General features: G+C 42.1%; 1 protein-coding gene across 1 annotated transcript; it reads right to left on the bottom strand.

Annotated features, from left to right (window-relative positions):
- Window positions 1-260: 260 nt before the first annotated feature.
- CDC5L (cell division cycle 5 like) lies at window positions 261-25528 on the bottom strand. Its single transcript, XM_085542308.1, has 16 exons — window positions 25372-25528; window positions 23157-23260; window positions 22238-22399; window positions 21379-21506; window positions 20609-20708; window positions 20133-20351; window positions 19126-19270; window positions 17941-18129; window positions 16920-17068; window positions 14351-14513; window positions 12850-13014; window positions 11929-12009; window positions 11362-11607; window positions 10324-10521; window positions 1905-2117; window positions 261-741 (listed from the first exon to the last, which is right to left on the bottom strand). The coding sequence occupies exons 1-16, from the start codon at window positions 25414-25416 to the stop codon at window positions 637-639; spliced, it is 2412 nt and encodes an 803-aa protein (XP_085398434.1). The 5' UTR covers window positions 25417-25528; the 3' UTR covers window positions 261-636.
- Window positions 25529-26164: the final 636 nt, after the last annotated feature.

The following is a 26164-nucleotide window of genomic DNA, read 5'->3' as shown; positions in this document are numbered from 1 at the left end:
CATGGTGTGCAAGGCTGAATGTGAGCAATGGCACAGCATGGACATACCCATGCAACTCAGCCAGCAGAGCTGCTCAAGTTGTCACCACTGTACCTTTCCCTGGTCCACCTTAACTTACACAACATGCCTAAGAGATGTTTGAAAATGAGTGGGAAAGTGGAAAGGAATGATAATTAACAATAATTAATTCAGTAGTGTGACAGAGATCTGGATCAGGGTGGATTCTATTTTAGTCACAAGACAGACATTTCATTTCATAATTCTTTTCGACATTCCAGGTTTATTCAAAAGACATTACTCTGCAGGCATCTACCTTACAGATCTTAAGACTGATAGAACACCAGGAATAATGTGATGAACCTAGTAAATGAAGACATGGCTAAAATCATACCACTGTGATGTTCTCCTTTTAATGAAGTGTTGGAGATTTCAATCCTTTTTTTTCCCCCTTTCTTTTAAATCCTTGATGAAGGCATTCATACCTACAGCATCAGAAATAGTCCAGTAATGGGAAAAAAGTGGATGAGATGCAAACAGCAGACTACATTTGCTTTCTGCAACTGATGGCAAAAGCTGCTGAAGAAGTATCTGCATACTTGAAAAACATTACATCAGTGATGAAAGGAATTTTGTGCTTTAATACTTCGATTGAAAAGTCTCTTTATCCAACATGAAATCAGCAAATCTCTGCTGGAGCTCCTTTTCTCTTTCCTGCTGTCGCTGCACATCTTCCTTCAGACACTGAAAGGAAAACAATTAACCAGTCAGTCATACCTATACAGTTCTTTAGCAAAGGTTACATTTCAGTTCCTTCAGAGGAAGCTGAGATACGAGAACACAAAATTACTTTAAAAACTACAGCATTTAACATTCTGGTCATCTTATTTCAGCATCCTGTTTTTGACAGAAGCAGATATGAAATGCTTCAAAAAGGGAGGTTTCAAATTAGAGACCAGCCACATGCAGTTCCCTGTACATAACAGTTATCTATTATTCTTCCTTTCCATGAGTTTGTTCAGAACCTTTTTTAGCCAGCCTTCCTCATTAAAATCCTGCAGTACTGCCTTCCATAAGCCCTGTTCCTCTAATGCTGCAGTGTGTGAATGAGAGCTACTGCTAGTTCAGAAACTGCCAGCTGATAGCTCATTTTACATCCTTTCACTCTTGTATTGCTCTTTGGAAGCTCCTCTTTCCTCCTCAAAGTCATGCCCATCAGTTAGAGCCAGCAGGGTTGGCTGGTATTACTCAGGGGCAATGGTCAAGATCACAAAATACAGCCAGTAAGGAACAGGACTCCAGGCAAAGAGCCTGAACTCTGAGGACAGCTCAAAAATGAAATGACACGAGTTATTCAGCTTCTGAAACTGTAGGCCATGTTAAAAGCCAGCTCCAAAATGATGTTATGATACCAATTCATAGGAGCCCACTTATCTGCAGATCTGTCAACACCACAATTTAAGAGAGGAATACAATCAAGGTTTAAAAAGAAGACTTTCACCATAAATTAGGGTTCACTGACTTTTAAGGTAATAGAAAGCTTGACTTAGAGTAGATCTGCAAGTTAAGTTCTAGCAGTAATTAAAAACAAAGCAAGCCAAATTAAGACAGACACAGAACCTTCTGCGTAGCAGAAGATTAATAAAATAAACCACACGAGGAAATAAAATAAAAAACAAAGTTAAAGAACAAGCTAGTAGATTAATACCAGCTTGTAATATGTCACAGAACCTTTGATAGTGAAATGTGCAGCAGAGGAGCCTGGTAACAGGCAAAAGTATAATTTAAGACGACCACTCAAAACTTGGTACAAACTCAGGCTGTGAACTTCAGAGTTTGCTCTGTAAAAATATCCTCTCCACAAAACGGCTGCGTTTGATCTAAGGCATCACACTGAGGAATCTCACCTCCAGTCTCCGTGGAATAGCAGCATCTTCATGTTTCTTCAGCTCCTCAAAAGTACGCAGCTCCAGGTGTGCCTGCTCTATTTGGTCCCACAAATCATTCAGCTGTTTGATGAGGCCCATTGCTCGAGACTGATAACCGCCAAGCAAAATCTTCAGCTTCTTCTCCATCTTGGCAGCCCTCTTTGCTTCAGTTGTCATATGACCTCTGTTTATCTGTCAGAATGAAACCAAGAATTGTTTTAATTATCCAGAATTCAGAAGTTTAAAAACGTCAGAATCTGCTGCACAGCACAGAGTTGGAGTCCTTTGGATTTCTATTAACACATCATCCACTGAACGTTTTACAGCAACCTAGAAGAGATTTCTAGATTAAGATCTGTGCAGTGCAAGCAGGCTTTGAAGGAGCAATTACACATTAGGAGTACGGCTTTAGATAGGAATTGTTGCTGTTGTTAAACAGGCAGCTAAGACACGTATATGACAGCTTGCTATGCCACCCCTCAGTCACACAGGAGATGTTCTGTGCCTCAGCAAAGGAAAACCGGATGAAGAAATAGTGATCTTCTTTTCAGATTAGATTCTTTATCTACAAAAACAGACACATGTTTCAGTTCATGAGTATGTGGGTACGAGACTGCAAAGAGGTGAAGCTGGCTATGGCTTAAAATAAAGTGACCTCACCTGTCTATCAGATCTCCCATTCAGATTTACTGCAGCACTATAGTGTTGCAGTATTATTCCCTTCTATGCCATATTATAAGCCTGCTAACTCCTCAGTGGCCTCTCAAGTAACACTGCTTTTTACACAGGGCTTTTCCTTCATGGATCTCAAAGCAAGAACGTAAGATTATCTTCAGCTATCAGACACTGAGATAGCACGATGAATCAGCTGCCTCAGGTGAGTGAACAGTCCAATACCATACACAACAGATGTGACAAAGTGAGGAGCTTAAAATGCAGTATCAAAACCAGAAAGCAATTGGTATGATGGAAGTGAAACTCTCCTTCCTGTACTGTCTGCTAACTGCAAGCTGGTGCATCCTCATTTCAAAGTCTACGTTTCCCCAGATGAGTTCAAGTTCTCTAAAGCCACAACCCAGTGATAATTCTGTACCCCAGGAGGCAGAATTTCAATGTGAAAATAAACAAGCATAGTCATGTTAGCATCACATAAATGTTTCATTCTACGTGGTACAAGAAAGAACCCTTTGCGTATGTTTTGTATGTATTCAGTTGAGCAAAACCAAAAGGGACTCAAAGCATGAAATGGCCATCAGCAGTTTTTAAGTCTGGTAGAGAGCACTGAAGAAATCCTTAACAAAGCTGCAGGTAACACAGGAATGTAAAACCTAACAAAGTTTGGGAGAAGTGCAGCATTGCACACTTCTAAACACAGACATAAGGTTACCTGGCTATTTTCTTCCATGCTATCTCATTCAAGGGGAAAAAAAAAGCAAAAAAAACACACTTCATAAAAGACAAATTATTAGGAGGAAGTTTTTCATGCAGAGGGTGGTGACGCACTGGAACAGGTTGCCCAAGGAGGCTGTGGATGCCCCATCCCTGCAGGCATTCAAGGCCAGGCTGGATGTGGCTCTGGGCAGCCTGGGCTGCTGGTTGGTGACCCTGCACACAGCAGGGGGTTGGAGCTGGATGAGCACTGTGGGCCTTTGCGACCCAGGCCGTTCTATGAAACCTTGTGTCAAAGAATCCTGACTCAACAAAAGGGCTTTGGCTTCTCAAACCGTGATCAGTTAAAGTGAATCTCACCAACCTGCCCACAGCCTCACATTACTGAAGCACTTACGCAGGAGCCTGGGGATGGGTTAAGTCTTCACACCTCCCCAAGCTGCATGTTCCTTTCATATATCCTACTCCTTAACAATTTATTCACTAAATAAAACTGAAGTTTTAACACGTGGTGCAGAGATTAGGAAAAAAAAAAAGGAATGGTAATGGGAGAAAACTGCTAATGGGTGAGTGAAGGAGGAATGTGACCTTCCGAGCAGCCTGGTTTGCTCCTGGGGAGACAGATGCAGACTGCTACCCTGTTCAGTTTTTGTTTGCAATGCAGTCTTACCGTATGCCCAAGGTGCTTTAAATATACAGAAAGGCGCCTCTTTTTCAATATTTACATAAATCTAGAGAAAATTAAATAAATAGATTAGGGATTTGTGAGGATACTCTCTGATGGAAAAGTATGAAAGCTTTAAATGTCTTCACTAGTAAATAATATGCTATTACAGCAGCAACAAATACAGCTGTGTGGTAAATGAACTATTTTCCAATTACTGCTTCTTGGATGAGAAATGTGTGCTAAGAACTCCTGACATTTAGAGATCGTGGAATAGACGGATGCACAGGCAAACAGGATTTTATTTATAATAGAGGTCTAATGTAACACGGACCAACTGCCCCATGTTGTTTCACAGCACTACAGATGATAGTGTGCGCTCAGTGTGACATGAAACTCCACTCATTGTCATAGAATGGCCTGTGTTGCAAAGGCCCACAGTGCTCACCCAGCTCCAACCCCCTGCTGTGTGCAGGGTCACCAACCAGCAGCCCAGGCTGCCCAGAGCCACATCCAGCCTGGCCTTGAATTCCTGCAGGGATGGGGCATCCACAGCCTCCTTGGGCAACCTGTTCCAGTACATCAGCATTCGCTGAGTGAAAATGCTGTTGTTCTCAAACAGGTTAAGAAAGACCATGTAGAAAACTTCCTCTGTCTTTTTCTTTCTCCATTAATAAACAAAAACCAGTTCAAATCGAATGCTTGTTAAAATACAAGACCTCAATTACTGAAGAATTCTGAAGTTTTCAGACACTGAATTAACACGGACTTAATATATCTGTGCTTTTACTGGAGACAGATTCTTGCTTTTACCTAATGCAGCTCCCACTGCTGTTCAGCCCTCGTTATTCTGCTCAGCTCCTTGTCTATCTCAGACTACCACAGGCCTCACTGCTGTGTTAAAAGAAGAAAAATAAAGTTCTTAAAACCAGAAATAACAGCCCTTTCTTCCTTCCCTACTTACAGAGAGCAATGTGAACACTCACCACCTTTCCTCCCCTCTCCCACCTACAAGATTTTAGGACCTACTAGCAGAAGGTCAAAAGGAGTTCTCTGCTTTTGTAACAAATGCTATTTATGAAAAATTGCTGACTGCTGCATTAATGCCAATAACTGCATATAATTTTAGTTCAAGCTTCGTAAAATTTTAAGGCTCAGATACCAAGCGAAGAATTCCGAGCAGTTATGAAGAGGTGTGTTTAAACAGTAGTCCACATTATTTGCTTAAAGCTAAGAAATGGATTTCAGTAAAATCTGACAACCATTTCCCTCGTGAGCCCAGCAGAAAATGTAAAGACACTGCAAAGATTTCTCCACTTAGTTATTTATTTTGTACTGCTTCTTGGCCAGCCTCAGTTCCGTTGTCTATTGTACCAGTTAGAGTAAAATGGGAACAGTGCTCACAGAAATGAGTAAAACAACCCACTATGTCAGGGGAAGTGCTGGGACTCACCCCATCCCAAACCTCTTGTGTAAGTGCCTTCCTCCATGCCTGCCCACCTAGAGAATGGTGACCAGTTTCTGACACTGGACCAGATAGAAGAGCACTCTGAGCAACAGCAATAAACAAAGGCTCATAAGAGAATCATCTAGAGAAGAGAGATTGACTGAAAAACATTTCTGCATCTAACAGAGAGAATTTCACACCATCCCAGAGCCAATGATGACTAAACAGCAGTGAACCTTTTATGCTCATTTATGTGATCTGCTCTATTTCAAAATACTTCATCATTTAATGATCACTTATCAATACCATAGAATCATACGGTTGGAAAGGAGCTAAAAGATCATCTAGTCCAACCATTGTCCCTTCACCATACCTACAGAAAACCACTAAACCATATCTCCTAGCTCCCTATCCAGATGCTTCTTCAACACTGCCAAGGATGGTGACTCAACCACCTCCTTCCCTCCCTCCTACTGCAGTAGTAAATGTGATTTACTACTACTATCAGCAGGCCATTGTCTCTATGCACGGACAAAACCAATAACCCATGAGTAACCTCCATGTGAACTACATGTTCAGAAATAATGATGCCTTGTCTTCAAGCACAGAAACATGAGTTGGTAGGACCATGGAGCAACATAGCATAGGGTAGTTATAAAGAGCAGAACTTCAAATTACCTGTATTTGTACTAAGGCAGAAAGTTACCAAGTAAATCAGCAGTCAACCTGATCTAAAATGATGACATCAAAGGACGTTCTGAATACTTCTGTTTGGGAACTGCTTTGAAGACTATCAATTAGGAAAAGTACTAGGAAACAGCTGGATTTGAGTAAAACTCCATCTGCTTTCCTCCTTCCTCTTCATGGCAATGACAGTATCAGTGGGGTATATGATGAGCTGCTGGCTGTAAGTGTAATTGGTGGGGAAGCCAAGGACTCATTATACTGTAACAAAGAATCATAGAATGCCTGGGTTGCAAAGGCCCACAGTGCTCATCCATCCCAACCCCCTGCTGTGTGCAGGGTCACCAACCAGCAGCCCAGGCTGCCCAGAGCCACATCCAGCCTGGCCTTGAATGCCTGCAGGGATGGGGCATCCACAGCCTCCTTGGGCAACCTGTGCCAGTGCGTCACCACCCTCTGGGGGAAAAACTTCCTCCTCAGATCCAACCTGAACCTCCCCTGTCTCAGTTTAAACCCATTCCCCCTCGTCCTATCACTGCCCACCCTCACAAACAGCCGTTCCCCCTCCTGTTTATATGCTCCCTTAGCTAAAGGATTTACCTGTTTTTTTATTCCAGACTCATAAAAAGCAACAATGCAAAGCTCCACACAACAAGCAGTGAACTGATTACTTTCCAGGTATTACAAGCAGACTTCAAACTCAGCAGTTTTAGGAAGTGATTTTCAGACACAGGTCTGCAAGTGCCCTGCAAACAAAACTTCACAGAGTTCCATAACGTAATCTTTAATCCTGTTCCACAGACAGAGGAACTGAAGGAGACATTAAGACCTAGTTTTGTTTCACTTATCTGAGATGCTCTAGGTGCCTTTGTAATCAAAAGAGAAAAGTAGAAGCCTCAGGAGGGAAATACAACTCCTAGGCAAGTTGAGCTGCTCTCAGGAGGTGCCTTGTCTCTCCACAGAAAACAAGGGAAGCCTAAGGCAACTGCAGTTTTGTTTTAGTTAGGAGGCTACAATGAGGTGTATTGAAGCTGAACTCATGGGACTTGCTTAAAAATAGGCAGTGAATACACACACGCTAGAGAGAAAATGTATTTCTGGCTAAACCAGTTATCTTCTCAAGCAGGGTGTTTTTTCTTACTGCAGACATTAAGTTATCCTTGGCTACAGCAGAACTTTTATTTATTGCATCACAGGTTACAGACAGCAGCCTTATTATGGATCCCACAGATAATCCCAAATCCTACAAGTGAAGATGTGATGTATCACAGGTTAAGCTGCCCTAATAGCCAGCTGCTACAGAAAGGGGTCTGGTTCTTCATCTAAAAATAATTTATCTGCTGCCAGATCAAGGAACAAAATCAGATTAATGTGGAGTTGCAGAAGAGCTGCTACAAGGCGAGAAATCATTACAGGGAGCTCCTGGAGACAATGCAGGGATGCTGCTGCTTTACAGCATGAGCAGAAGCATTAGAGCATCCTACTTACAACACAGACTGCCATTCTGTTAAGTAGTTAAAAGTGGTTTTAGTTAACAGAGTTTTCACACAGAGGTAAAGACAGTTCTTAACGGTTCTGCTATCCATTTGTGTTAACCAGGAACAAAGTATACACCCTACAAAACTGCATTGCTGTATGGACTTGTAATGTGTGATCAGAGTAACGAGGGCATCCCTACCATGATAAGAAAAATACCTGAAAGCAGCAAAGCCAACATTTTGAACTCCTCAATTACAAAGTAATGCTGGTTAAAACACCTCACGTTCTGAATTACAAAAGGAAGCAATTAGCTTCAATAGATGCCTCTACTATCTCCTTTTGCTTGATAAGCTTAACATGTAACCCAGGGGAGGAATAGTCTGCTTTATAAGTTGCCCTGCTTTGCTTCCTCAAGTCCATGAGTAACAGCACAGATCTGTTGGTGGTATCACCATCAGTTTTAGAAGGATGAATGTTGTGTCCACATATGCAAGGCTGTCACCACTAAATCACAAAACCCACCGTCTGCATACACCTGCAGAGCTCTTCAGCTCCAATTTAACTTTGCAAAGTCCACCTGCACTCAACAAGCACCATGGAAAGGCAACCCAGTCCTATCCCTGCACCTGCAGCCAGCCTAATTAGGGTGTGCTGAAGGCATGCACAAGCTTGCTCTCACTTCACTCTTAAGTGTGCCAAGCAATTATACCCTTGTCTAGCAGGGCTCAAAGCTTCTGGCTCACCTGAAGATGTTAGCAAGACACAGAAATGATGATCACAGCAATTGATCACAGCAAAGCTGGCTGTGCTTTGTCACCTGTCTCTTTCATGGTATCCCACACAATGCTGGTAAGCAAACGAAAGCTGTCTTCTTGACACAGCCTTCAGTCCGTGCAATACTGCTGACCAGAGATCAATGTGTACTGATAGAATGAACAAATGCTGCAGGAGCTGAATAGGTGATTTTATCTCACCCTGCTTCACTATCCTTAACACCACTGGCAGCCATTTATTCAAATACTGGGAGAAGATAAACAGAGATGAGCAGCACAAACAAGCCCACACAGAAGTAACCAGTGCAGACCTCAGTAATAATCTGAAGCATAAAGGCAGAGGGCCACACACTGAACAATGATGAGAAAACAAAATATTCAATAGCTACTCATTAAGCAAATACCATCCATCCTGCGCAGTAAATCAGTCTATGGAAAGAAATAAAACTAGGCTGTAATCACAAAATTAAAGACTGTCTCATAATGCATAAGCATAGGGAAATTAAGGCTGCTTGTGCGTTCCTTTGACTTTGACTGTTTGACCTCATAGCTTTAATAATGCACTTCTAAAGCGGTTTTGGGTGTAGAATATTTAAATCTCCCAAGTATTTGTACACGAATTTGTTACAGCCCTTTGATTGCTAGTGGGATGCCAGCACAGCCCCTGCTGCCATGCAAGCTGGGTGCTGCTGTGCTTGCGAAGCTGTCAGGAAAATACAGAATTAGATGGGGTGGTGGTGCTCTCTGCTGGGCAAGTAGCAGCATGGCAAGCACACCCAGCTCCATGGAGATGATTTGCTTATGGCCAAACGGTGGACCAATGCCTGGGGAGTCTACATGCAGACTAAATCTTTGATCAACACACATTACAGAACACACTCATTCTGCATTTCACGTGAATCAAGTGAAGATTCAGCCTGACTTCTCTCTCAGGTGTAGTTTCCATGGTAGGAGGTGTTTGCAGCTGTTCACTTTTTCTCATGCAGATCAGAACTCTGATATGATTGAACAGCAGAGTGAGAATGTGACTGAATATTCCTTGCAGTTGCCTTTCCCAACGAGCTCTGTGAACCAGCTAACTGCACTTACACTGCATTTTACCTATGAGCAACATATGACAGAGGCTGGAAGAGCTCAGAACAGAGGATCTGAGCAGAGCTGGGATGAAGATAAGAAAGTCAGATTGGCACATGATCACAAGAAGCACGTCTATGGAGCAATTCAAACAAAGAGCAGCAATCCAGGAAGGGTAGAATTTGGCTCAATTGTAGGATATTTCATCAAATCTTAATGTCTGTGACTGCTGCCGTTTGACTAAGTAAGTGCTAAGAAGTTGTCAATGGAGAATGGTGCACTGTACAACTCAGAAAGCATCATTACCTGAATACCTCATATTGCCCACTACCAGACACAAAGCACAAAACCATGGCATCTGATCTGCTAATTGCAGAAATTCAGTCAAGTGCAAAGATACTATCCTGAACTAAAAGAGGGCAGAGCCTGACTTGCTCTCCAGTTGAGAATAAAGGGGGTAACATCACAAAATCAGGGGCTGGAAGGGGTCTCCGGAGATCACCAAGCCCAGCCTTCCTCTAAAGCTGTTCCCCACAGTAGGTTGCACAAGGAAGCATCCAGGCAGGGTTTCTACCACCACCAGAGACTACACAGGCTCTCTGGGCAGCCTATTCCAATGCTCCGTCAAGCTCAAAGGAAAGACATTTCTTCTCAAGTTCAGAGAACATTATGCCAGAGAGTACTGAAATACTTCTAAAGAAAAGGACCGACGGCAATGCAAATACCTCAAAAACACCTCTGTAGTCACAAAGGGAATTCCCTAACAACCTTCTTTAAAGGAATGTCATCAACAAACCTGAATGATATGCAAATAAATAACACACAATGAGGAATAAAATAGAAAAGCTGGTGCAGAAAAGTGTGCAGGCAGAAAAAAGTGACACTGACCTCAAGCCTCTTTTCAAGTGACTCTATCCTGTCTTTCTTGCTGGCCAAGTTAGCTCTTGTGTAGCGGCTCTGTCCAGGCAGATACAACACTTGGCTGTAACATTCTTCCCACACCTGGTTATAAGCTTCGCTTGAGAGCTCTCCATGCCCCATTCCTTGCTTCACCACTTCCATCTCTTGCGCCAGTAGATCCTGAGCCTGTTGGAAATGATGAGAAATAAACTGTAATTACAAAACACAGGCTACAAGAAAACTCTTTGTTGTTTCCAGTCCTTCAGTGTGCAATCCACAGGGGCAGTTTACCTTTTCACACCAAAAGCTCTCACCATCAGGTGTGGCTAACTATGAGATCTAACACAGATGCTGTGTATTACAAATGAAATCCAGGCCGGGAGGCTGCTCACAGCTCAACTATCCCTTATAATTTGGCCAAACCTGACACTGTTCTGCTGTAGCTTGTGAAAGTTGTGGCACAACCAGATATTTCATCTTGCTGCAGAAGAACAAAGATAAAAGCAGGGACCCTGAGGGGCAGGAGAACTTCACAAGACAGAAGCAGCTGTTCTACAACACAAAAAATCACTTTTCATTTCCTTTTGCATGTCCCTCTCCATACAGTGCAGAAAATCAACACTAAGCATTAACGGATGAGCTGTGGAAGCATCAACAAAGGAAAGACTAACACGCAACATTCTGTTTGCTGAGAACTACTATTGAGATACGAACTTTCTCCTGACACCAGATCAGTTTACCAAGTACAATACAACTGAAAAGATTCCTGTTGCTCTCACAACTCCTACTTTTGACAAATAACCCAGCCCATAAAACTACGTCTGCACCCAACTCCTCTTGGTTTTATTTGTAACTACAACTTATAGAATCATAGAATCACTGCACAGGGTACCACTGTTGTATTTAGTCGGTACTAAGAGATCACCCAACTCAACACAGGGCTAACTCCACCTTATACTGTAACACTACAGAACTGTGATGTAAGGTGACCACAGGTTGGTGCTAATTAGGCTGTGTAGTTCTCACCTTCTTGAGATCCTCTTTGGAGAACTTCTCATAAGGGTTTTGTTCCAAGTAAGCCATATGTTCTGCATTGTTGGTTCCAAATCCTGGGCCTTTCCCCTTCTTACCAGTAGGCTGTTCTCCAAATGGGTGGTGTAAAAGATCAAAGTGAAGCATTGTAATCATCTCTTTCTTTATTAGCTCTTCACTTCTCTGCAAATCTGTTAGAGGTGGCTCTACATTCGCGGGTCTCAATACTGTTTCATTAACCTGCATAAGAGTAAAAACAACAGGTTCACAAACACTGTATGTTACATTCTGTCTGAACAAGAGGGTTTTTTTCATCAGTTAAATCAAATAGAAGTGGTGCCAAAAACCCTTGCTGTGTAACACAGATAGAGCAACCAGAATCCAGTCCTATTTTCAGCAGTGCATATGAAAACCCTCTAGATATTTTCACTGTGAAAAGCTGGATTCAGTATACTAAAGTAAGGATTTTATGATTTCACTATGTACTTAAACTATATTTCCTCCCATAAAGATTAAAACTTCTTTTTTCCCCCCTTAAAAATGAACATTATTTTCACTTACTTCTGAGGGTCTTGGTAGATTTTTCTGAACAGCTTTGTGCATTCTCTTCAGTTCCTTGGCTCGCTCTGCATCTCGGAGAGCCTACATAGACATGCTAAAGGTTACTTCAGCTACTGCAATAAAATCAGATGCTTCTTACAAATATATGTGATAGAAATGCCAATTGATTACTGCAGCGAAGATTCCTTAGAGAACAAAGACCTCACGTTACAAACCCAGATCCAAGTAAGAGCTCACACTTTATGTGAAGATGTCATATCCACTAATGTTAATGAGTAAGCAGACTAAGAGGACAGCAGTCCTAACGTGCTTCTTCAAGCCATTATGTTTTCACTACAGCTATCTAATAAGCAGAACAGATTCAAAGCTATTATTTTCTATAGGCTTCTATAACTCCGAAACAACAACAAAGATCTATTCACAATTTGTCTATCTAGATAATCCTGGAGTAATCTCCTACAAACTGCAGCCAATTCACTGCACGGTAATCTCTGTATGTTCTACCAGCCTGCCTGAATTTAACTGCACCTCTTAGGACGTCCAAAGAATAACTTTTAACCTTGAGTATAACCTGACACTGAAAAAAGTACTATAATCACGTGCTTAATTTTAAGCATGCAGCTCTGTTGAAAAATGTTTTTAATTATATGTTTTTATCTTGGGGAACAAAAAAAGACTATCGTGAAGAGAGAAGGAGCACTACATAGCATTAAGCTGTTAGGAAAATGACTCAGAGTGAAAACTGACTATGCCTGCATGTGCGTGTTCATACTGATGGCAGGGTAGAAAGCAAGTACATTTTACTTTCTTACTCTACAGAAGCTGTATGACTTCCACTAAACATGTATGAAACTATGAGAAACATAAAAGGACCACATTGTATTTTAAAGAAAAGACACTCTCTGCATTACATGTACCTACCTGCTTCCGGGCTTCTATATCCGCAGTATCTTCCACAAAGGCTTCATCTACTTCAGGTTCCTCAAGTTCTTTTTCTGCATTTTCAGGCAGAACGATCTCAAAGTCATTCTTTGGAGCAGGAAGGGCCATGAGCCCCAGACGCAGGTTTTCACGAGACTCTCTCTCCTGTTGGAAGTGTTAAGATATGTTTCTGAATTCATGCATTGGTGAACAGTATGACAGAATTCAATTCACCTGCATCAAAGGACGTTAACAATGCACGAGACTATGCAAAGCCAATAAAACCTCAATTTTTGAGGTCTGACATAAAAGGCATGTTAACAAACCAGGCTAGCCTACAAACCTCTAACCAGAATGTATCTGTATAAAGCTCTCTGATGCTAAAAAACACTATTAGCCATCTTTAAGAAAGCTCTATGTTATCTCCGAACAGGCTGAAATACACTGAAGTAAAACAACAGCATGGTATATTCACCTTCCAGCAGTATCAGAACAGGTGTGGAGACTCACAGAAATGCCTTTTAAGAAGCTGAAAATATGTGAAAATGCATGTGGGAACTCACATAAGCCTAGATTTACTTTTTTCTCATTGCTGTTAATCCCAGCCTTGCGGATTGTTGTACTGAAAGAAAATGGAAGAAATGCCACCAGATCTGGAAATCAATGGAGTTCATCAAGAACCCAAAGTCCCAGCATTCCTTCTAGCAGCAAAAGGCTTTACTTCAAACAGGCTAAGACAGAACCATAACACATACAAGGATATTAAGTAAGCCCTGTTCTTCAAGGTATGAGGAAACTCTGATGTCTAAGATTTATTTAATGAGAACATACCAAATACTTGAGATGGATATTCGATGCTAGCCCAAAAAGAACAATCAATAGCTCTTGTGGGAGACATCCAGTTATGGTTAAGGCTGCACAATCAGCCACATAAAAGGAGTTCCCAATGTGCTATCTATTAATTAAAAGCTGTTTTTATATCAAGACTAATTGGCAGGGTAGCTCCTGCACAATCTGCAGGACTGGAAATATCTGTTGCCCAAGGCAAGAATCTGGATGGCATTCAGACCATTGGACATCTCCAAACCAAGTGCTACTAATGGCAAAAACTCCTTTAGCTCAATGCTGTTAATGGAACAGACTAAAAGGTCCTGTAGGTGACCTGGCAAGTGAGAATGATGAAGGATTTGAGGGCTGAGCAAGAGAAGGAAATGTTTCTTTAAGGTGTATTCCCTGCTCAGCTTCAGATTCAAGTAATATTGAAACTTAACTCTGTCTTCTTTGATGAATAATTCTGGATCCAAGCTGTTTTAATCACGACAAAAACCCTGTTTTTTTAAATAAGTTATTAATGTTATGACAGTGCAAAGACTTGAGTTTACCAGGTGATGACCACAGACAAGCAGTAGAAACAGCAGTTCACATAAAATAAAGCTCTGTTTAGAAGGCAACAATTAAAAAAACCCTGATAGTTAACAGAGCATTTAACTTCATTTCTTACCATCTGTTTTGCATAAGATGGGTCACTGTAATCAGCCATTCCCTCTTCTGGGTTGATGTTCAATTTATCACGCAGTGGAGTTCTACCAGGAGTTGTACCAGCCCCAGGTTTAGGAGTCAGTCCTCCACGAGGAGTTAATCCTTCCTGTCCCTGAGAAGGTGTTCTGGAGGAAGTACAAATACAGTTTTGTTTTGTTTCGTTTTCCCCAAAGAACTCAACTTCCCAATGGCTGAGCACTGCATAAAAGTTACATGACACAACTACTCAATACAATCTTGTTCTCTGTATGTCCACAGTGACAGTGAAAACTTCATGAAGAATAAAATAATTTGTTTAAATCTATCAATCTGTAACCAAAGCTTTGTTAAGCTGAAATCCAAATACATCATTTCACTGAGAGAAGCTTCAGGAACCAAACCAACCTCTACTGAGAAGAGATTATTCCTATTGCTATCTTATTGCAATCAGGATTTAAATGCTACCTCTCATTTCCCTGCCACCTGGGCCAAGTCGTTCACTCTGAACTTCTATAGTGTAACAGCTGTTCTATCTTACAACATAATGAATCTCTCTTGAAGGTGCTGCTTCCCTTCATTGCCAATTCAAAGATAACTGTATTACATTAATTACTTTTAAGCACACACAGTCAGAAAAGATTAATTATGTCTTAAATTCCATGAGCTTTACTTGCTTCTCCTCCAGATTATTCTAGTAACCTCCTACATAAAAAACTGCAGGATATACAGACATGGCCTTGAATAGTCACAAGTTTTCTCTTGCCTACTTAGGATGAGGCTTCATGTGGTGACAGCAGTTTAAAAGCAAAAATAAAATGTGATAAGGCACTGTTAAAGAAGCAGAAAAAATCATCTTCATGATAAGCAGATGGTTGGACTAGATGATCTTGTAGGTCCTTCCCAACCTTGTGATTCATGATTCCATGAAATGAATGTTTCATAATACATATATATTATAGTATATATATATATATATATGTACTGACTTGATTACACTAGCAGAAAAAGCTTTATGCTAACTTTCCAGGTGAAACGATGTCTAGGTAAAGTGGATTCTTTTCTAGTTGTCTCAGTTCCATCCACATTATAAGATTCAGTGTTAGAACATAATTCTTACAACTAGGACCTTACAAAATAATATCCAATGGAGGGCACAACCCTCCATTCTCCATCAATTCTTACATTGATATAGAACTTTTATCAACAAGCCAAGCAGACACAAAGCCGCCATATTTACACGGGCAAACCTGAACTTCAGAGGCTAAAAAAAGACAAAACAAAACCCCCATTACCCAGAAATTACAAATATTTTTAATATACGATGATCCAAATGAGCATCCAGATCACTCCAGGAAACTTCTATTCACCTCAATGACTCCAATGGATCATTCGTGTAGATTCATTAAAAGTAGAGGGCTTTTCCATACAGCTTTTAACAAAACAAAACTGTTTTTGAAAAGCTCCCATAATAGTCCCTTTTACTTCATTCTCTACTTCTACTGGCACGATACAAGTCAAAATAGAACTTAGGGTTGAAAAATTTGACAGACAAAATGTACCAAGCATATTATTTTTTAGCTCTATGGTATTCGGCTCTTGTGGGATATATATTTATTCAGGACCCACACTCAGAGTTAAACCAACAAGCCCACACTATTTAGATTGGCAATATAAGGAATATTTAATTTTGGATTTATATGGCTTATAAAATACTTACCCCAGCTTTTCAAAAATTCCAAATGGATTTGGCTAAGGGACCTCCCAAACCTTCAGTTCAGAGCTAATACTTTGGAAAAGCTAGAATCCACATATGGAATGATATGCAACCTTAATATTTATACTCTGATATTTCTCCAGCACAATTTATATTGCTGCACACTGCAGAAGATCCCATCCTGGACCAAACCCGACTGAGTTTGGAGCACCTCTCTTATGAAGAAAGGTTGAGGGAGCTGGGCTTGCTTAGCTTGGAGAAGAGAAGGCTGTGGGGAGACTCATTGTGGCCTTGCAGTGATTGAAGGGAGCATATAGAAAGGATGGGAATGGCTGTTTGTGAGGGTGGGCAGTGATAGGACAAGGGGGAATGGTTTGAAACTGAGACAAAGGAGGTTTAGGTTGGATCTTAGGAGGAAGTTTTTCCCCCAGAGGGTGGTGACGCACTGGCACAGGTTGCCCAAGGAGGCTGTGGATGCCCCATCCCTGCAGGCATTCAAGGCCAGGCTGGATGTGGCTCTGGGCAGCCTGGGCTGCTGGTTGGTGACCCTGCACACAGCAGGGGGTTGGGATTGGATGAGCATCATGGTTCTTTTCAACCCAGGCCATGCTGTGATTCTGCAATTCTATGAGTTGCACACAGTAGAAATACCAATGAAGATAACGTGGCTGAGTTTGCAAAAGCAGAAAATTAAAAAGTTGTTCAACGTATGCTTGAAATAAAAGAATGTTTAAATTTGTTTTGAAGTACTGATCTGTTACTTCACACAGACAGCCATTCCCCATGCCATCAGACACATGCTCAGCCAAGCACCCACTGGAAGAAGAGTTTGCTTTACCTGAATGGTGTGGAAAGCACAGTATTTGGAGTCTGAACAACCTGCCTCTGCGGGGTTACCCCTGAGAAGTCACTTTCATGCAGGGGGGTGTTAAGCCCTCCTTTCAGTGGCGTATCCACATTCGTGAGAGCCATAAGATTCTGTGCTTCCTGTAAACCACACAAGACATGTAGTACGTTAATAAGACTTTCAGAGCTTCACTATGTGTATTTAACAGATTCACTAGCAGTAAGAATAACTGTAGTTATTTGAATATCAAATTAATTTGTAGAAAATGTTTAGCACTTCTATTACACCGGTAAACTGGATATTAACAAACCATACTATTCTGCTGAAAGGGATTTTAATTTGCACTTCCATTTTGGTTTGCTAGACTCCATGTATTGAAAGGATTCATCAGTTATCTGAAAGATGCTACAGATTCCAAAGAAATATCACACTAATACTGTGAAAGTTCACATCAATGAAGGCCTAAGGCCACCTAAACTGCACTTCAAAGATATTTCCCCTTCACACTTCTAACTTTGCCTGTCACCATAAAGAATTAAGGCACACCAAAAATAAGCTGAGGTAATGAATCAGGACAAAGGGGAATGAACTGAGACAGGGGAGGTTTAGGTTAGATATCAGGAGAAGGTTTTCCCACAAAGGTTGGTGACGCACTGGAACAGGTTGCCCAAGGAGGCTGTGGATGCCCCATCCCTGCAGGCATTCAAGGCCAGGCTGGATGTGGCTCTGGGCAGCCTGGGCTGTTAGCTGGTGACCCTGCACATGGCAAGGGATTGAAACTGGATGAGAACTGTGGGTCTTTGCAACCCAGGCTATCATATAATTAATGCTAAAAATGGTAACAGCTGATCAGACAGGAGAAGATCTGCATCCATGCCTTTCATTGCATCCTGCAGAGTGTGTACCAGCTCAAACCCCAGTAACACACAAAGTCTAAGAAATGCTTTCATGCTACTTTCCCTTTTATTCAATTGATCACCACAGAAGTGCAATCTGTGCATTTAAACCATACCTGCAGGATCCTGTCTTGCGCTGCTGGAGTTTTGGGAGTCCTCAGGGCTATGCTGCTGTTGGTCACACTATATTCAGACAGAAGAGTGCTTGAGGCTGAGTTTGTAATTCCAGATTCCTCAGCAGTCTGGCGTGCAATCTCACTCGCCTGGCCTACTTTAACAACTTCTTCTAGTTCTATATCAGATATCTTTGAAAGGAAAACAATGAAACAAAGCGTTATCTTTAGAAAAACAAAATCCATATTGCATGTCAGGAGGTACTCTCCATTTGTTTTAATAATGCTCTCACACTATTACTCCCTTCCATTACTCCTACACTGCATTAGTGCCACATACATGTTGAAACCAGGTAAGAAAACGTCATGTTTCTAAAATACTGCTGTCACAAGGTATATCCCATCCCCCTGATGCAGAAGGCTCAAAACACAACAGTGAAATGTATCTCATTCAGACATTTCCCACCAACTCTACTTTAAAAATCAGCCCAGGAACAGTGTCCTTAGGTAGACCTATTGCTTCTGGTCTACTTATGCCTTCCAGAAAAGAGAAAATCTTAAGGCATAATAAGGAAATATGACTACAAGATTGACTTGAGAGAACAGAAATTGCTGTTTGGCTTTGGCCTTTTAAATGGTTTCCTTAGCAAGGTACTGTGTCCAGGTTGGGGGCCCCCAATATAAAAAGGACAGGGAGATGTGGGAGAGAGTCCAGAGGAGTGCCACAAAGATGATCAGGGGGCTGGAGCACCTGTGCTATGAAGACAAGCTGAGGGAGCTGAGTTTGTTCAGCCTGGAGAAGGCTGAGGGGTGACATCACTGCAGCCTTCCAGTACCTAAAGGGAGCCTACAAACAGGAGGGAAGTCAACTCTTTGAAAGGGGATAACAGCAGGACAAGGGGAACTGGTTTGAAGCTGAAGGAAGGAAGATTTAGGTTGGATGTCAGGGGAAGTTCTTTACTATGAGAGTGGTGAGGTGCTAGAACACCTCCCAGAGAGGCTGTAGATGCCCCGTCCATCTCTGGAGGTGTCTAAGGTTAGGCTGGATGGGGCCCTGGGCAGCCTGAGTTTGTATTAAATGTGGAGGTCAGTGGCCCTGCCTGTGGTGGAGGGTTGGAGCTTTGTGATCCCTGAGGTCTCTTCTAACTCAAGCCATCCTCTGATTCTATGATTCAATGCACTGTTTACCTGAGGTGCTGGAAGCACTAGTTTACTTCTTTTCTTTGTAAACTCTGACACCCCGCTGGTCTGCAGAATAGCTGAAGGCAAGTCTGATTCCTTCTTTCGTTTCATGTGTTGTTTGTCCTTTTTGCGCTCTCTTCCCTCCCTTTCACTGTTATTACAGACAAAAGGATCATTTTAGAGCAGTTACAAAACAAAAGCAATAACAACAAAGCTCTACCCTAACAAAATACACTTAAATGAAGCATGAGTCAGGAGGAATGAAATGATTTGTGTAGAAGTAAAGCAATTAGATATGCTCTACAGATCCTGCAGCAGAACCTACAAGAAAGCAGCCTTACTCAAATTGCATCAAAAGTAATATTGCAACAAACAGGAGTTTCTCCTGTAAGTAGCACTAATGATGTTTGGACTTTGAGAAAGGATTCCAAATATTACAAGCCAAAGTAAAATGAGCTTTAACAAACTCAAGGATTTCCATTTAAAGAGCACAGATGTTGATTTTCATGGCAAAAAGGTCAACCAGATATGTCAGAAAGGCAGAAGCAACCTGCACTATGTCTGTCCCATGGAAAATACAACATTTACCTACACAGTATTTCAGAAGCTTCATGAAACTAACAAATTACTTATCATTATTATTAAATTATTGTTCACAGTTAGTACTTATTATTTAATTATATTATTTTATGACTTCTATTTATATGTTTATATATACATATGTGTTGATCATATCTGCATTCATATGTTTTTATTTATATAAACAGATAAATGTTGCGTAAGTACTTGCACATTTATTTGTTATATTTTGTTTATATCTGATAAATATATGCTTATATATAATAAATATTATGGTATATACTGATTTATTTTTAAATTTATCTTAAAAATATATATTCAAGCATATACATACACACAAAAAAATGAGCACACAAATGTATGCACACGTGGTTTTTGTTTAACTGCTTGTTTTCCAACACACTGTTCCCTCCCATAGCATAACACATACTTACGATCTTAATTCTCCATCCAGGTCTTGCTGACGTAGCTTTCTGAAATCTGCATCCAGAATCTGGTAGTTTTCCTCTGATGTATCATAAAAACCAGGTGCAGGCTTCTTTTCAAATGGGATTTCTGCATTGTAATCCACGCCCCTCTTCTTTTTCCTTTTTTTCTGTATCTCTATCCCAGCAGCTCGAAGTTCTCGTCTTTTCTGGAGGGCAGCAAGCCGCCTAAACAGACAGTAATACTGTGTGATTTGTAGTGCCCATCTATAGGTGGCTCCTGTAGCTGAAGACCTGGGACTATTTAATCAATTGCTGCTGTGATAGGGCTGCATATATTTATACAATAGGAATTAACTTGTCATAGGTAACTATCAAAATGTCCAATTCTACAAAGACTTAAGCCTGTGCCTGAATTTATACATTCCATATGCTCCAGAGTCCATGGAAGAAGTCCCAGTCTCTAAAACTAAGCACATGCTTACCTAGCTTCTTCCAGCTGCTTCTCTCTTGCTTTTCTTTTTGCCTTTTTTCCCTGTGTATTAGCCAGACGAGCTCTAGCTTCAGACAGCATTTCAAGTTCATCTGCAACAGCACAGATAAATACAGCTGTTATTTTTGCTCTTAAGCACAGCAGTAATGAGAAGAAGTGACATTAAGATTAGCAGTCTTTAAAAACTGAATCAGTGTTGTCACAGGATTTTTGATCACTAAACTTTACTTTTCTCTAAGCTGCTCCAATATATTTTCTAAACAGGCAGATGAAACAAAGTTTTCAAGTAAAAATGCCTCCTGCTAAAAAGAAACTAATAGAAAATCAATATATAGAAAGACGCAAACTGATTGCACTGTTGAAATTACTTTAACTGCAGATAGATTCGACAGCACTGTGTTGGTTAACACGTTCTGTTTACATTCAGATCTATGAGTGCCACACTATTGAACCTCTGACTGTTCATGGAGTCTTACCGATGTGCAATTCTTAGCTCCTAACACTGTAAAGTGCCAGGAAAAAAGTTGTGTTGTTTTGTGCTTCAGTGGGGATGCAACAAAGATGCAAGGAAAAAGATGAACAAACAGAATGAATAATAACCCCCAACAGGGCATTTGTCAAAGAAATGAAGCACCAGTCAAGATGACTAAAATAAATGAGAAAGTCAGAAACCTACAGAGGAGGAGAAAATGATAAAAGTTCAACCAATTGTCCAGACACATAATTAAGGTGTCAAAAACAATAAACAAATTCCTATCTTACCTTCATCCATATCAATAGGATCTGGCCTGGCAGGTTTGGTTTCTGGATTTGGATCAATTTCTCCAGGTTTAAGTTTCCGGGGATCATCAGCAGTTTCTTCCTCATTGTCTCTCTGAGCAGCTTTGTCCCTGTAAGTGCAATGCGTGCATGTTACAATGGGCTTTGTACTCCTGCAGGTGCGTAACAAACAACCCTTCCTCAAACCTCCTTACACATGGATCAAACCAGTAAGCTTGTACCATGTATCATGCATTACATTTACCACATAATTCTTAACTGCAGAAAAGATTTATGAACATGATACATTCAGATGTTAAATCAGATAAGAAAAAAAAAAAAACATAACATAACAATAAAATATTAGAGAAAGTGTAACACTGACAAAGCTGATGGCAGAGAACTCAATCATTAGAATTAAAGAAGTTCACGAGGGAGAACAACTTTTCCTGCTCTTCTCATGGCCCAAAGAAACCCTCTGCAGCACACAGAAATGATGGCTGCACATTCAGTCATTACAACAGCATGCATTGTCTGCTGTTTGTTTTCATCTTCTCTCTCACGTACTCATTCATGCTTATCAGGACAAATAACAACCACATGAACCTAAAATTGAAGCTCAGAAAGTGTGTCAGCCCTGATAATACTCTATTAAAGCCCATTCCCTTGAGTTCCATGTGCTTCTTTTTTCATGTTAAGCACATCAACAATAAAGAAACAGTTCTTAAGGACGTGCTAATGAAAAGACTCAGTCTACTAGAAACCATCATTCTTCAGCATAAGGGGAGAAGGGAACGATGCATCAATACAACCAGTAGTGCAGATTTTCCTGCTGTGCATCTCTAGTAAAGCAATAACTCACAGCAGAAATTCATAGTGCTCCAAACACTGCGCAGCTGTTCTCCCAATAATCGGGGCGATGGTTCTCCACTGGGTTGGCATTAGCTTGGCCAGGTGCAACAGCTTCTCTTCTTCTTCTCGTGACCACTCTGTCTTTTTGATGCTTGGATCTAACCATTCGTACCTGTTGGAAAGTGAGAAACCATTAAGAGAGATAGCTCCAACTAATCCATCAGAATGTCTTGAACTAATTCAGTGTAGTGTTTTCTCAAATCATTACAATGAGATTTCATAGAATCAGAGAATCATAGAATGGCCTAGGTTGAAAAGGCCCATGATACTCATCCAGTCCCAACCCCCTGCTGTGTGCAGGGTCACCAACCAGCAGCCCAGGCTGCCCAGAGCCACATCCAGCCTGGCCTTGAATGCCTGCAGGGATGGGGCATCCACTGCCTCCTTGGGCAACCTGTTCCAGTGCATCACCACCTCTGTGTGAAACTTCCCCCTATGATCCAATCTAAAGCTGCCCTGTCTCAGTTTCAAACCATTCCCCCTTGTCCTATCACTGCCCACCATCACAAACAGCCATTCCCCCTCCTGTTTATACGCTCCCTTCAATCACTGCAAGGCCACAATGAGGTCTCCCCGCAGCCTTCTCTTCTCTAAGCTAAACAAAGCCAGTTCCCTCAACCTTTCCTCATAGGAGAGGTGCTCCAGCCCTCTAACCATCTTAGAGGCCTCTTCTGGACCTCCTCCAAGAGTTCCACATCTTTATTGTGCTATTACTTTCAATCAACAGGAATTTGTATTATTCACAATAGAAGAAGCCAATCAATCTCAAAACTATTGTTTCTCTGCAGACATAAAATTGATCTGCAGTTACTTCTAAATTGCCACTAATTATGAATCTCGTTTTCCCACTCATGACATTCCTCACTTACCATCTGGCTTTGCACTGCTTTGCTGATTTCCGATGCAGTAGGGAAGCGATACGAGACCACTGGTTTTTGCCATATTTCATCACAGCTGCTTTCAGAATTTCATCCTTTGAACAAAAATAACGTATGTTGTTATAAAGAATGACAACCGGCAAAATGGCAAGTTTGAGCTCAAAAGACAAAGGGTTTCATCTAATGGGCTGCCCAATTGGAACAGCATAGCCTCACTCCTTCTACACATTCTAATTCCACATACATAGAATCATAGAATTACCCAGGTTGGAAAAGACCTCGAAGATCATCAAGTCCAACCGCAGCCTAACCAGTACCCTAACTCTAACAACCCTACACTAAATCATATCCCTGAGCACCACATCCAAACGGCTCTTAAACACAACCAGGGATGGCAATTCAACCACCATGTTTAGCCTATTCCAGTACCTAACTACCCTTTCTGTAAAGAAGTTCTTCCTAATATCCAACCTAAACTTGCCCTGGCGCAACTTGAGGATGAGGATGCATACGTGAGGATTTGCATTCCAGAGACCACTAAAATCAGTCACAAGGGAAGGCATGAAAAAGATGAGGGGTGGTCACTGTGGCCTACTTCACAAGACTTCTGCAATGACTGCTTTCAGTGCTCTCTTATGCACTTTTTAAAGGCTCCATATATCTTGCTTGAGTAACACGTAAAGAGGGAGTGATGTGTTTGACAGTTTGGTAACGTTGAAATAAAAATAGATGCCTCTGGGTGGCTTCTTTTAAATAATACTATAACATTACTTTTTTATGGCATGGGTTCATTCAACTGAATGAGGAGGGCTACAAAGCTGGTGAGGGGTCTGGAGCACAGGCCTTATGAGGAGAGGCTGAGGGAGCTGGGATTGTTCAGCCTGGAGAAGAGGAGGCTCAGGGGAGACCTTATAGCTCTCTATAACTTCCTGAAGGGGGGTTGTAGTGAGCTGGGGGTTGGCCTCTTCTCTCATGTAATCAGTGATAGAACTAGAGGGAATGGTTTTAAGCTGCGCCAGGGGAGATTCAGGCTGAACATTAGGAAATATTACTTCTCATAAAGGGTAGTCAGGCATTGCCCAGGGAGGTGGTGGAGTCACCGACCATGGGAGTGTTCAAGAAACGTTTGGATGGTGTGTTGATGAATATGATTTAGCCGGGAAATATTGGGAATGGTTGGACTAGATGATCTTCTAGGTCTTTTCCAACCTTGATAATTCTGTGATTCTGTGAACTGAATATGCCATTACATACACATCACAAAAACAAAGGTACTTTGTCTACCTTGGAATATATCACCTCAGTGTTTCAAATGTTACATGCTGAAAAGCAAATCCCAAAACCCACAGTAGCACATAGTATGTTTATCTTCCACTCATTCTTCTCCTTGCTTTCTGGAACCATGTATAAGTTTGATGTTTGCAGTACACTGTGTACTGTGTCAGGGTACCTCCCTCTGCTCTGAACATCTAATAACAAATTTTCACACCCTTGAAATGTGCTATTGCTCCCATTCTCACAACCATCAGCAGTTCTGAAAGCAGGTGATGGCAAAAATGAGAGCAAGGGAGTTGTGTTTTGTTGTTTTCCTGAAAGATGGGCTGCAGACGGTGAGATCTCAGTCACCTTCATTACTCTGCAGAATCACAGAATGACCCGGGTTGGAAGGGACCTCAAGGATCATGTAGTTCCAACCCACCTGCCTAGCAGGGCCACCAAACATACACATTTACTAGATCAGGTTGCCCAGGAGACCCCATAGATCCCCATAGAGATCCCGTAGACCCCATAGATCCCCATAGAGACCACACAGATCCCCATAGATCCCCATAGCGACCCAATAGATCCCCATAGAGACCCAATAGATCCCCATAGAGACCCCACAGATCAGGTTGCCCATGGCCCCGTCCAACCTGGCCTTGAACACCTCCAAGGACGGGGCATCCACAACCTCCCTGGGCAGCCTGTTCCAGGCCCTAACCACTCTCCTAGTGAAGAACTTCCCCCTAACATCCAACCTAAATCTTCCCTCTTTTAACTTCAAACCATTTCCCCGTGTCCTGCTATTGTCAGCCCTTTCCATGGCCCCCAGCCACCCAGGCCTCTCCACCCGCGCCTGCGCACTGCAGCCAACCACCCCCCCCACCACACACAACGGCCTGGGCCCCAACCGAAGCGGTGGGAATTAAAGCGAACCGAGTCCTACCTCGGTGTTCCGCCACACACCGCCTTTAATCATAATCCGCGGCATCTTGGCGGCGAAGGGGATCGAGTTCCTGCGAAGTAAAAAGAGGCGATAGGAAAAGAACGCCGCTCAATACGGCGGGGCCGGCCCAGCCTCGCGCAAGCGCCGCGAGCACTGTGCGCAGGCGCAGAACCGTGGGGGGGGGCGAGGGGAGGGAGCGCGATGTGTGCGCATGCGCATCAGCCTCCTGAGGTGAGTTACCTCAGGGTGGAAGCGGGGCCTGGAAACAATAACGTCATAGTGTCAGCTATTCACCTATTTACCATGGTGTTCAGTGCTGACTGCTGCCTCCTGTCAACTATTCACCTATTTACAACGGTGTTCAGTGCTGACTGAACTGGACTGGGGGTCCTGATGGACGAAAGACTCAACATGAGCCAGCAGTGCGCTCTGGCAGCCTGGAAAGCAAAAGGGATCCTGGGCTCCATCAGGAGAGGGGTGGTCAGCAGGGATAGGGAGGTGATCGTCCCTCTCTACTCTGCTCTTGTGAGGCCCCATCTGTTGTACCGTGTCCAGGTGTGGAGCCCTCAGTACAAAAAAGATATGGAGATTTTGGAAAGGGTCCAGAGGAGGGACAGGAAGATGATGAGGGGGCTGGAGCACCTCCCCTATGAGGACAGGCTGAGGGAGTTGGGTTTGTTCAGCCTGGAGAAGAGAAGGTTGCGGGGTGACCTCATTGCAGCCTTTCAATACCTGAAGGGAACTTACTCCCAGGAGGGGAGTAAACTCTTCAAAAGGGCTGACAATAGCAGGA

The sequence above is a fragment of the Coturnix japonica genome, chromosome 3 (assembly GCF_054131305.1).
Source record: "Coturnix japonica strain WE chromosome 3, WE-NBRP24, whole genome shotgun sequence".
NCBI lineage: Eukaryota > Metazoa > Chordata > Aves > Galliformes > Phasianidae > Coturnix > Coturnix japonica.
The sequence above is the reverse complement of the archived record's forward strand: the minus strand, read 5'-3'. Positions and strand labels throughout refer to the sequence as shown.